This window comes from Octodon degus, unplaced genomic scaffold, assembly GCF_000260255.1.
Source record: "Octodon degus isolate 3935 unplaced genomic scaffold, OctDeg1.0 scaffold00069, whole genome shotgun sequence".
Classification (NCBI taxonomy): Eukaryota; Metazoa; Chordata; class Mammalia; order Rodentia; family Octodontidae; genus Octodon; species Octodon degus.
The window spans coordinates 12211483-12224529 of record NW_004524645.1 but is presented as its reverse complement, the minus strand read 5'-3'; the positions used below and the strand labels follow the sequence as shown (position 1 = coordinate 12224529).

Below are 13047 nucleotides of genomic sequence, written 5' to 3'. Positions count from 1 at the left end.
TTGAAACTGTACTTCCGATTACATTTGAAACTGTCTCATTGCTATCTGTTTATCAATAAAACTTTAAAAAAACACAAAAAAAACCAGGATTGGGCTCATGATTTACATTAGACTGAAGAACGTGGCAGAAATGATACCCTCCAGCCCCAAGTCAGATCTCAGAAAGACTTGCATGCACCCATGCTCTCTTTTGGAACCTTGAGTTTAGGCTGGCCAAGTGAAAGTTCCAGATCCTGTGGCACAGAGGTGAGTCATCCAAGCCAGGTCTGCTCTAGACCAGCCGACCTCTACACACAAGTAAAGTCCAGCCCAAGCCCTCAAAGCTGTCACAGCCACTTTGCTAAGATTAAAAAGAGGTGCTTACCTAATCTATAGACTTTCTAGAAAAAAGAAATGCTTATTAAATATCACTGAGTTATTATGATTAGTATACAATATCATTTCCAGAGATATCCCAGAGAACAATGACATACTGCTCCACTCTTTAACGCTAACTTATGAAGCTCATTCATCTGAGGTTCCCTGCAAACAGCTTCTATCTTTTTTAGTAATTTAGAGTGCTCATGTTTGGAAGGTATGTTCACAGATGTAAATAGAATACATTTTTTCATGACCCAGGATGCTGAGAGATCACAGTTAAGAACTAAACGTTTCTAAAGTCATAATATTTGGTAAATTTGAACACTTAAGTCATAATATTTGATATTTAAGAAATATTTCTGAACTGTTGTGAAACCCAGTATTTTTTGGTAATGGTTTATAATGTTTTATAAGAAGTGGAATTCAGGTTTAATAATGTCTGTTTTAATATGGCCCAAGAGAGGTTATTTTTCTCTTCTGGATTCAGTTTGATATTGAAGAATACGTTCTCTCCATTTATGTTAGAAACTAGAGATGCAGAACATCTTAAACTTTATCTCCAATTCATTATGTAGGCTAAATAGTCTACTTAGCTTTCTCGATGATCATACCACTCATTTCTACTTGGTAGTCATTCTTGGAGATGAATTTTATGCCAAAGGTAAAATTTGTATTTTCCTGGCTCTCTATATTGAAATAGTGAGCAACTCAGAGAAAACCAACATACCCCCTCCAACAAAGCTCTACACCCCACCTAACAGTTTCACTGCATTTTCTAACAGAGTTGTAAAGATTATTTTCCATTATAGAGTCTAAGAAATAAAGTGAATATAGAATTGCATATAGAACTATGGGATTTTGTCTTTTAGATGGGGAGGAATTTTAGAACATGCTTGTAGTATTCATGAGGAAAGCAGTATAGCTTTTAAGTATGCTGCCTTAAAAACTGAAATGGTAGACAGAAGGAAAAAAAGAAGCTGAGGGTGTATATCTGCATATGGAAATGTTCCAGTTCATTCCTCTACCAAGTCCTCAAATGCCTGCCAAATTCATTAGTCGCTTTCTCTGTCACCTATACCTCGAGCATGATTCTGCTCACATTTGGTAACACAACTAAATATACATGAAGGTTCCACCAATCTAAACTGCCACCCTTGGCCCTCATACCTGCTCACCCCAAGGGAGGAAAATTCCCTGTCTTGCTCCCAGTGCTCTATTGTTTGACATTTATTTATTGTTCTGTTTCTTCTCCTTAAACTCTCTTCTTTGTCTTTCTCTTAAGTAATTTCTACTTATCATTCAAAACTCAGCAACTCATCTGAGTTGAGCCCCAAATCCCCATTGTCCTCGGCATCACATGGAAGAGGAGACTAACAAGAGCTCCCACGTACCGAGTGTGCTCTGTGCCAGGTATGCTTCTAAACTCTGCATGTTTATATTCCTGTAATGACCACAACTCCCCTATGAGATAAGTATGGTTCTTTCATTTTTTACATGAGGCAAGTGGAGCACAGTGGAGAGATGAAACCAAATCCTGGACAAGATGGCCTTCAGCTTAAGGTCTTAACCATTTTACTTTTTAAAATTTTTTAATGTATTTAGTACAGGGTCTACAGTGTCTCACTACACAGATCAGACTTGTAGTGATCCTTCTGTTTTCAGCCTCCCAAGCACTGGTATTATAGGTGCGTGCCACCATGCCCAGTCTCAGTCACTGTCTCAGAGTGTCCAGAGGTGGGGCCGGCACGACAGGCCAGGGATCAAACCCTGGTCACTGACCCTGCCTAAGCAGGCACTTTAGTGTGCTGAGCTATCTGGCTGAACCACTTAACCATTTTATTTTTACTACATATTTTTAAATATACTTATACCATATATAATACAATTTATATACTTATAACTGATTTGTTGAGTCATTCCAACTCTGTGAGATATAAATAAGAAATACACTTTTCTAATCATTTCTTTCACCCATGCTGTTGTCTCATCTTCCCTCTTCCCACTGGCTAACTGATACAGCAAGTTAATTCCATCACTTGTAGTGATTAAAACTCAGTATTTATTTTTGTTTTGTTTTGTTTTGTTTTTGCAGAACTGGGGATTGAACTCAGGCCCTTGCACTTGCCGGGGAAGCACTTCTTCCACTGAGCCATCTCCCCGGCCCCTCAGTATTGTTTAAGAGCTAAATAAAAATTTATTATTCTTTTTTTAAAAAACAAGCTCAGTTTAGGCCTTCCTTCCTTATAAAATTCAGTGATCAATATATGCAAAACTACCATTTCCCTACGCTAAGGCTTAAAGTGACTCAACTGAACACCAATCAATATCAAATCATTATCTTTTTGCTGGTTTTTAGCAACATAAAAAAGAAAAACATAGATTCCCTTCCAATAGCTACAGTTTGTCACATATGAAAACAATGAAAAAGCTTTAACATTTCTATGCACATACTGCCCTACTAATAACATATGTCAACGAATCTCAACAATATATAAAGATTTCTGTGCTATGTGATTAGAATTAATCCTTAGCTATTTGATTTAGAGTTGTATCAACATGAACCTAAACTAATAAAATCTTGAATTATAATAATACCTTTACAAGTTGTTCTAAAGAAAATACCTCAAAAATACCACCCACATGCAATCTTTTCTTTTACCCAGTACATAGTCAAAATCCAGACAGGGAAAAATTTAAAGCACATAATTAACAAAAACAATTTATGCCTCCACTACCTACATATCACTTTGAAAACTAGCTCTAGGTATTGCTGGAGAAAATAAAAGCACCAAATCAACCACATTTAGAGCTCTTTCACTTCCCAGTTATGAACATGGATTAAAACCTTGGTGTCCAGATAATAGATTCAATAAATGAAAAATAACACTTCATAAAATTCATATTTATTATTGATTCTTTAAAACTCAAAAACTAGAAATAGAAAGATTCTTCCTTAGTATAATTTTTAAAATTTAAATAAACAGTATTTTTTCCATTAAATCATCAACAAAACAAGAATGTCCAGTTCACTGTTTCATTTTAAAATTCTCCTGTTATCACCAACCAAGACAATAAGACATGAAGCTGAAATAAAAGTGGTAATAACTAGATATAAAAATAAAGGTACTTGTGGCAAATATTATTACTATACTGAAGAAAATCAACTGAAAAACTCCAAGAACCAACAGAAGAATTAAATATAATACAGAGTTCATCACACTGGCTCCAAATCTGAGATGAATTACCCTGGGAGATGACCCTTTAAGCCTCAGACTCTACAAATACGAATATGAAATAATAATAATAATAATAATAATAACAACCTTTTGTATTTTTCATGAAAACTAAATGAAATGATATATTTAAAGTACTTATATACATGGTACAAGGTAAACATTTAATAAAAATCAGCACTAATTTTCATTACTACTCAATTCTATTCAATAGAAGTATAAAATAAGACAAATAGACATAAATTAAGTTTTGCAAAATACTACCAATAATCAATAGGAAGATATCACAAGAAAACTATCCTACTACCATAGTAATAGAACCTAAAAATACCCCAGCACTGAAAAAGATAAAAATAAATAAATGATAGCTTAGGATATTTTGGCTCATATAGGAAGCAAAGAGAAGTGAAAGCAACACTTGCACATTCCCCATCGCACTCCCACCATAAGTCTCTGTTTAACTTACTCCTAGATATGGCAGTTTGGGCTTCCAGCCTGGGAAGAGGCTAATGTAAAAAGCAGACTGGGAAAGTTCATGGGAAATCGCTACTCTCCATCACACTTTTTCAACTGGTCTTAAAACAACATAACTGATTTCACAAAAGAGGTGATGAGATTGCAAGGACAAGTACTGCTTTCAGGATACCTCTTACTTTTGGAATATACCAAATGTCTCAAGGTATTCTTGGCCTCTGAATTCAGTCCATTCATCTGACCTCAAATCTGGGAGCATTAAATAACATTCTAGAATCTAAAGATACTGTTTAGGGACCTCATCGTTTCTGTTAAACAGACCTAGGTAGGGGTTATCTGGAACCCTACCAATAAGAGGGCATGAGAGCTGGCCAAATAGCTCAGCAGATTAAAGCGCCTACTTAGGCAGATGCAGAGACCTGCTGGGGTTTGATCCCCAGCTGCTGTGCTAGCTCTGCCCCTGGGGCACACTGAGACAACTATTGAGCCTGGGTATGGTGGTGTGTACCTGTAATCCCTGCTCTTGGAAGGCTGAACACAGGCAGATCACTATGAGTCTGATCTATGTATTAAGACCCTGTAGACTCTGTCCTAAAATACAGAAAAGAAAAGAAAAGAAAAGAAAAGAAAAGAAAGGAAAAGAAAAGAAAGAGCAATGGAAATAAGTCAAAAAAGCCAGTCTCGGGAATATAAACAACTAGGTGTGGTGTTGCACACCTGTCATCCTAGCTTCTGGAGGCTGAGGCAGTAGGACTGCTATGAATTTGAGGCCAGCCTGAGCTCTAGTCCAGCCTAAACTACATAGGGAGACTCTGTCTCAAAAAATGAAAAAATATATATATAACTATGTATTTTCATTTATGTAAAGAATCTCAAAAATAAACAACACTAATCTAGGGTTCAGAAGTTCAGAAAAATAGTCATAGGGTAGAGTAGGGGCCGGGTAAGACTGGAAGAGGACAGGAAGGGTTCTCTGTGACTGTGATCATGGTTCTTTTCTTATTCTGGGTGCCTGTTTTACGGGCATGTTTTCTTTGAGAAAGTGTATTGAGTCATATAATTTTTGTACTTCTCTGCATAATGTTATACTTCAAAAACTCACTATTCTCTTCTCTGAAAAAAATGTTTTGTTAGATTTTAAGAATCACTCGCAAAATAATTTTTTATTTTATATATTTATTTATTTGTGGTACCAGGAATTGAACTCTGGGTCTTGCACTTGCCAGGCAAGTGCTTATTCTACTGAGCTATCTCCCTGGCACACAAAATAATTTTAATTCAGATTTTTAAAAATACAAGGTCTGAGTAGTTATCTGAGGGCTGGAATCCTGCTGCCCATGGCTCTGAAACTCTACAAGTAACTGATGAAGTGAGGCAAGGTGAAATTATATTAGATCATTAGCAGAAAGAGCCCTATTTCATCATATTTCCTCTCAAAAACATTTTTGCCAAAAACACAAGTACAATCAACTGTCTTCGGACTGCAATTATCTAACAGGAAGAAAATGGCAAAGTATCCAATTTCACCCATCACACTTCTCAGGTTTTCACCATTCAGAAAATTTGTGCAGATCATTAAATGCTTTAATTTTTCATACATGTGAACTTCTCAAGTCATGGCACTAAGCACCATTTGGAAGTGTTTTTTTTCCCAGATTATTTAAAAGATGCTCCTAGATATCATATGCATTTTAATTAGAATGAAAAATAGCTCAACTTAAAGAAAAACATGAGTTTTTACTTCTTGAACTGACCTTGGAGAATTTTCAGGAGAAATATATGCCTTGTGAATAATTATAAATTTAAAATAATTTTTGAACCATATCTATATTGCCTGACTGATTCAGAATGAGTCAATAGAAGATAGATGATAGAAACTGACAGACAGCCCTTTTATGCTGCTGTAATAAAATATCACAGACTGGATAATTTAGAATGAACACAAATTTCTTTGGCCAAGCGTTCTGGAGGCTGTAAAGTTCAAGATCAAGGGCTGTGTCTGGTGAGGGTCTGCTTGCTATGTGACAAATTATAACATGGCTGCAGACAGCACATGGTGAGAATACACATGCAAGAAAGAGGGCAGAGACTGAATGTAGATTTTATAAGGACCTCATTCTTTTTTTTTTTTTTCGGAACTGAGGACTGAACTCAGGCCCTTGCGTATGCCAGGCAAGCATTTATTCTACTGAGCTATCTCCACGGCCCCAACACCATTCTTAAGGTACTGAACTCATTCTCATGATAATGGCACTAACCCATACAAGAAGGCAAGGCCCCTTATGACTAATTACCTCCCAGAAGTCCCACCACTCCGCACTGCTGCACTGGAGATTAAGTTTCTATAACACAAACTTGAGGGGGAGCATATTCAAACCATAGCTGATATACATACAGATAGGAGGCAGAGAAAGGGGGATGGGGAGAGAGGAAAATAGAAACATGTTGGGCCCAAATGTACTGAATCTGCTATTTTCACCCAGATCCACTGGGTGATGTATATACTTAAGCTATTTTAATTTCTTAGCGCTGACAGTTATGCGATTGAAAATTAAGATCTTTACTGAGTTACTGTTGTGCATCAATAGACTGTGGTTCAGGAGAAGATACTCAACAAATGAATGCTGAGTGAAATCTAATTCAGTTGTTTAAAAAGTGAAAACATTATATGTCAATTTAGGAAGCACCAGGCAGGCAGGGAAAAGCCAGTTGAACTGATTTCACCAGTTCCTGGGTATCACAGAGACGATAAAAGATGGGCATCTTTATAATTTCCTAGTATTCTCTCATCTTCGGGATTTACACTTCTTGATCAGGGCATTCAGCATTTAGCAATTACTTTGCAACAGACTGTTTGCTTACCTGGATCATCCTTATGTATTTGTGTGTAGTTTTCCAACATGAAGGAGAAGAAGTCAGATAGCTAGACAAAATAAAAATACATTAATCAATTAAGGAGCCCTAAGTACAGTTACTGTGGCACATGCTGCCCGTGCTTTGTACAAGCTCCTTACTCTCCTGGGGCACTCACCTCCCAGCTGCTGTGGGTACCCCTGTAGTTGGTTAGCACTGCATTGCCCCTCCTGGGAGGCGGCTCAGACAACTGAATGAAGCATCCAGTCCCCCACCTCTCTGTCCCTATGTGGGTCGAACTGGCATGCATTTCACACTTGAGAGCCCCAGATGGGATCAGACTAATGTCAGAACTCTCCAGAAGCACACTTTGGCCTGACCTCTCCCTCTTCTCGTGCTTTCGTCACTCCTTTGCAGATTTTATCTGAGAACCCTCCCTCAACAAGTCACTTATATCAGAATCCTTGTCTCAGACTAAGACAGCTACAAAAATTTGTTCATTATGATCACTTCTTTTCACTTTCGTGGTAACATTAGTGCTTAAAAAGGCAGACAATGCTGGCGCTCTTAATTAGGGAAATGGGAACATTTGATTGAATCCCAGGATATCATTTTAAATATAGCTGCCAAGAAGAAATCCAGAAATGTGACTTTTTGAAGTTTTCTTAATTGATTTAAGGATTACATGTTATATAAACATGATTGTTAAAAAACACAAACAATACTGAATTAAAATTAGAAATCCCTCTTAGTATTCCCACCTCCCCACCAGTACTACATACTGTAAACAGTTTTCTGGGTACCTATCCCACAATTTTGCTATATGTTTAATTTTATTTCATATATATGAGATAAACTCTCTATGTTATCCTACAAGGTGATTTTTTTTAATCCACAACTCTATTGGAGGTATTTCTAGGATTTTTTATTGTTAAATATATCCATTTTAATTGAAGTTGGGGTCTGGGAGAAAGCTCAGTGGCGTAAGTGCCTGCCTGACCAAGTGCAAGGTCCTGAGTTTCATCCCTGGTATGAAAAAACAAGCAGGACTTAAGAATCTTTTTTGCGTGTGTGGTATCAGAGATCAAACTCAGAACCTTGTGCTTGCCAGGCAAGCACTTACTCCACTGAGCTATCTCCCTAGCCCCTCTAGGACTTAAGAATGTTTGTGGCAAGATTTCAAAAGGCCTTTCTCACTCATGTATGTTTCTTCCAGAACTTTCATAGGTTTGTTCTGAGGAAATTCTTCCAGTTTTTAAAACTCCCTAAAGTATTTTTCCCTTTATAAAGTAACTATTTTCCACTAGGGCAGATACACAAAAATAGAATAAGACTATTTTTATTAGTTAACTAGACATCTGGTAGCCCTCTGAAAAATGTGAACTTCAAAAGTGAGAAATACCATCTTTTCAAATCACACTCTCTCAACAGCTTGTTTCAAGGCAGTGTCACTATACCCTCTATTAAAGCCTTTCCTGCTGGACATGGTGGCACATGCCTATGATCCCAGCACTCTAGGAGGCTAACAAGTTTGAACCCAGCCTGTATGAAACCCTTTTTCAAAATTTAAAAAATGAAAAGGACTAGAGATGCAGTTCAGTGCAAAGGCCCTGGGCTCAATACCAACTAAATACCAAAAGGAAAAACAGAAAAACCTTTCACCAAGATTTGACCTAAATTTTCATTCTTTCAATAATAAGAAGTAAAGTGAAACATTTACGAGAAAGAGAGAGAGAGAGAGAGAGAGAGAGAGAGAGAGAGAGAGAGAGAGAGAAACTTGCAAAACAGACCTGCATTTGGCTTTGTTCATCAGCATATTCAATGGACTCGAAGATGGCAACAGCATACTGCAGTCTGGCCCTCAGCCGAGCTCTGTAACCTCGGTACCAGTTCTGGATGACTAATGCAGCTTTTAACACTGCAGACACACAGGATAAGAAAGTCAGAAAAACACAGTTATTATGCAGCTCTTGGGGGGCAATAGGTGCTTCAATAAAGAACAATCAGTCCACTTGGATTCCTAGGTCTTGAGAATATAAAAACTACAATGAGGTTGCCTTTACAATTTTTTATAAAAATGTCCTCAAGTCTTACTGAGAGAATAATAGCATAGCTATTAAAGGTAGAAGTTTCAGAATAAGAATACCTAAATTTGAACGACACTCCTGCTAATTACTACCTGTGTGACTTCGGGAGGTTCTTAAAACTTCAGCACCTCAGTTTACTCATCTGTAAAATAAGGATAAAAAACAGCACCCACTTCTGGCACCGCTTAAATGCAGTCCAAGCAGGGCCAGGGAGATAACTCAGTGGCATAAGTGTCTGCCTGGCAAGCACAAGGTCCTGAGTTCAATACCCAGTACTGCAATAAATAAATAAATAAATATTTTTTTAAAAGCCCATGTTTCACTATAGTGTATTCTTCAAAGCAATATCCAAGAAAGGAGACATATGAAGGGCTGGGGATATAGCCCAGTGGCAGAGTACTTATCTAGCATGCAAAAGGCCCTGTTCAATCACCTGCACCATTAAAAAAAAAGATTTTTTAAAAAACAGATGTAATGGAGGTACAAATGTCTATATGTGTCAACAGGGAGTCTGATACCACCACAGCCTGGCTGTCCATCCCTAGGAAATGGAATGTGTATCTGTGATGGATGCACGCTGTGGGTAGCATGCCACAACTGAAGCAATTGATTAAACAAACCCTTAGCAATATGTGTAGGTCTTGAAAACAGTACTTCCACTAAAAAAGTTATTAAAAGTCAGACACAGAAAGAAATACAGGGCCGAGGAGATGACTCAGTGGAATAAGTGCTTGTCTGGCAAGTTCAAGGTCCTGAGTTCAATCCCTGGTACCACCAAAGGGGGGAAAATACAACATAATACTATTTCATATCAATTAAAAATATATAGACAAAATCACAATATACATTTCAAAAGAATGGAAAGATACTACGTGCAATAGATTGGCTATTTATAAGGAAGGCAAATGAACATGGTAAATGGATAAAAGGAAATAAACAAAATAATTAAAATAAGGGATTTATATAAACCAATGATGGCAATGTACAATGGATTGAGAAGTTTGATTCACTCTAATTTCTGTACCTGAGAGCCAATAAACAAAAGACAGATGGATAAATAACATACTTTACTCCCCCACAGAGTTACTTAAAGACAAAATGAGACACTACAGAAGAGGAGCATAGCCTAATGCTTGCTCTGACACATATGTTAAACAAACAGCAGTTTGAAGTACTATTTTGTTTGTGGGCTACTCAGGTGCCCTGTCTGCTATGTGCAATTGGGCAGCCTTTAAATCATCCTATAGTTTTATAGTATTAAAGAAAGATCAGGTAAGATAATGAGGTTTAAAATATAGTCTCTTATGCCTTCTTGAGTTTTAGAGTGAAGAGCAATCAACAACAGCTGGCTCTTCTATTCATGCTGTCATTTTTCCCAGTTAGCACATCAAAATTAAGTGTTGAATACAACAAGAATATTCTGAAATCAGAGGTCCTATCTCCAATAATAGCATCCTTTACTTTGATACTGTGTAGTACACTGAGTATCTGCCACGACCCAGTCCCTCTAGAATTATGTGATCCACAGACTCTTGTTTCATTATGCAGTTTGCAGAGAACTTGGGGAAACAGACTTCAGGTCAAGTACCATGATCTTTACAGAACAATTTGTTCATCATTACAAAGCAAATAAGTGGTAATGCCATGGCCAAAGTCTCAAGTATTCTCGGGATAGCATTATGGAGAGTTCAGCCTCACTTGAACTGCCTGTTCCATGGAACAGTCATTGTCATGATAAAGCAATCCTCTCCCCTCAGAGATTCTTGTATTTCCCGAGAACAATGGTGGTGTTCCTGTGAGATGCACTGTGCACTTACTGAGAGCCAGGCAATGTGAGTTCGTGCAGTCCTCACAACACTGTGACTTAGGTGAACTTAGTCAGCAAGTGGAAATGGACTGCAAGGATTGGAACTTAGATGACACTGACTCCAGAGACCAAGACTAAACTCCCAAGAGTTGTTGGCTTTTATTGAGCCTCAGTTTTATTATCTGTACAATAATGTAGTGGCAAAAATGATGACGGAAGTCCCTTCTGTTTAGTTTTAACAACCTCAGTAATAAATAGTTGTTTATTATTTCTAATTAACAAGTAGCTACCATATGTTAAGGATCAACTACAAGACATTGAGAATCCACAAGTATTATCATCTCCATGTTATACTATACATGAGGAAACCTTGAGTTCAGAACAGCAAGTAAATTGTTCCAGGTCACTTACTTAAAACAGACTCAAGTCTTCCTCTTCTACTCTGAAGTCAGGAAGCTGACCTAGATCTTGAAAATCAGCCACCTCTGCCTATGCCTGTACTCCTGTATCTAAGCATAAATGCCACTTACCAAGCTGTCCTATATCAAATCTAATCCCACCCTTCTCCAGTCAATTGAACAGTACTGAGGTAAGACTTTGCAGACTCTATTTCAGTTTTGCAAGTTTCTCCATGCTAACTAAGACTTTGTCAATAAAGCATCAGAGGAATTGTGAGACCAGAGTAGGGGTAAGAGACACCCTCCTTTCTGCCTGCTTCGTATTCCCAGTAGGGTAACTTACCAGTGTTCATTTCCTGCAACAATAGTTGAATCCACTTTGCAGCTTACCCATCACTTGTAAAACCAGCCCTGTGGCAGCCCCTAAGTCACCAGCAGGCAACACTCATCAAAGGGTTGAGGTTCAGTTTTGTGGGACACTCCAAGGCTCTTTCTTTGGAGTGGAGAGATTGCTCCCACAGCTTTATTTAGATATAATTGGCAAAAAATGTAATATACTAAACTACACAGTGCAATACTTTTATTTTAGGCAACTAAGGTAGATAGAAATTAATATACACTCAAGAGACTGACTGGACTCTCAAAGAAGTCAGTAAAAAATAGACATCAGAATTGTGGCTGGAGGCTCAGCTGAAGAAGGCCAGGCCTCAAGATAAAGATGCATTGGCCAAGCCTACATGCCTCCCTAAGGCATAAATAGTAACTTGGAATTGTGCTGTAACTAGGATGAACTGGACCAGGAAGTCCAGATAGGCATCAATTTCCCCAGCTGCATGACAAGAGTATCTGGACCCATTTCTGCCCCAAAATGCCTTTGCTCTTCCCATGTACCCTTGCTGCATGACTCATTTCCCTGTCAGATTACCATTAGCTAAAAGGCTATACCGGTAATCCTGTAAATTGATGGCACTTTGACCCACACAGTACCCACATTGTGCCTTTGCTGTATAAATTACTGGGGCCAGGGAGATAGCTCAATAGAATAAGCGCTTCCCTGGCAAGTGCAAGGGCCTGAGTTTAATCCCCAGTTCCAATAAATAAATAAATAAATAAATTACCCATGATGAAGGGTCTCCTGTCTCTCAGGAGCTATCTCTCAATAAGCCTTTCCTACACTTAACCTCTGTTGTTTCTTGGAATTCAGTCTCTGATTTCAGAGGACACAAACTTGACACATCTGACATCTAGCAGGTTGGGAGTTATATTTCTTCTATATCATTTTGATAAATGTCTACATTGTGAAATGCTCATCACAATTAAACATCTGTCACTACCTAGTTAGTATTGCACATATACATATGTGGATTAAGGACTCTTTTAAGACACATTCTCATTGATACTTTCAAGTAAACAATACAGTACTATTAATTATAGTCCACATTGCCAGAGTGGAATCATTCTCATCTCTTCTCTTTGTTCTCTCAAAGGAAAAGGTACCCAGGGGTGATAACTTTTGGGTAGTTGCTACCTCTATGTGTTTGAGAGTTCTGTTAGTTACATAGTAATACCTGATTAGCAACTGGACAATTCTTTTTTTTTTTTTACTTTTTAAAAAATTTTACTGAGAAACAAATAGCAATGAGACAGTTTCAAAACAGGTCAGGACAGTTACAATAATTAGTACATTGCATATTGTTATCTTTGTAGTAGTTATTCATAGTACAAGATGCAGACATGATAACCTGTCCAAATACTATTAGTACAAATCTTTCTTCTCATTTAATTAAAAGAAAGTAGCTGTATATCCATCTTATCCTATATACTTTATATATATA

At 37.6% G+C, this 13047-nt stretch overlaps 1 protein-coding gene across 3 annotated transcripts in view; it reads right to left on the bottom strand.

Moving 5' to 3' along the window:
• The window catches only part of Ppef1 (protein phosphatase with EF-hand domain 1), a 201145-nt gene that overhangs the window by 157133 nt on the left and 30965 nt on the right, over window positions 1–13047 (bottom strand). For all 3 annotated transcript variants that reach the window (XM_004635109.2, XM_023719556.1, XM_023719555.1), the window contains exons 4-5: window positions 8711–8838; window positions 6930–6990 (exon numbers count right to left, since the gene is read on the bottom strand). In XM_004635109.2, the coding sequence (XP_004635166.1) occupies window positions 6930–6990; window positions 8711–8838 (189 nt within the window). The remainder of the gene's footprint in view (window positions 1–6929; window positions 6991–8710; window positions 8839–13047) is intronic.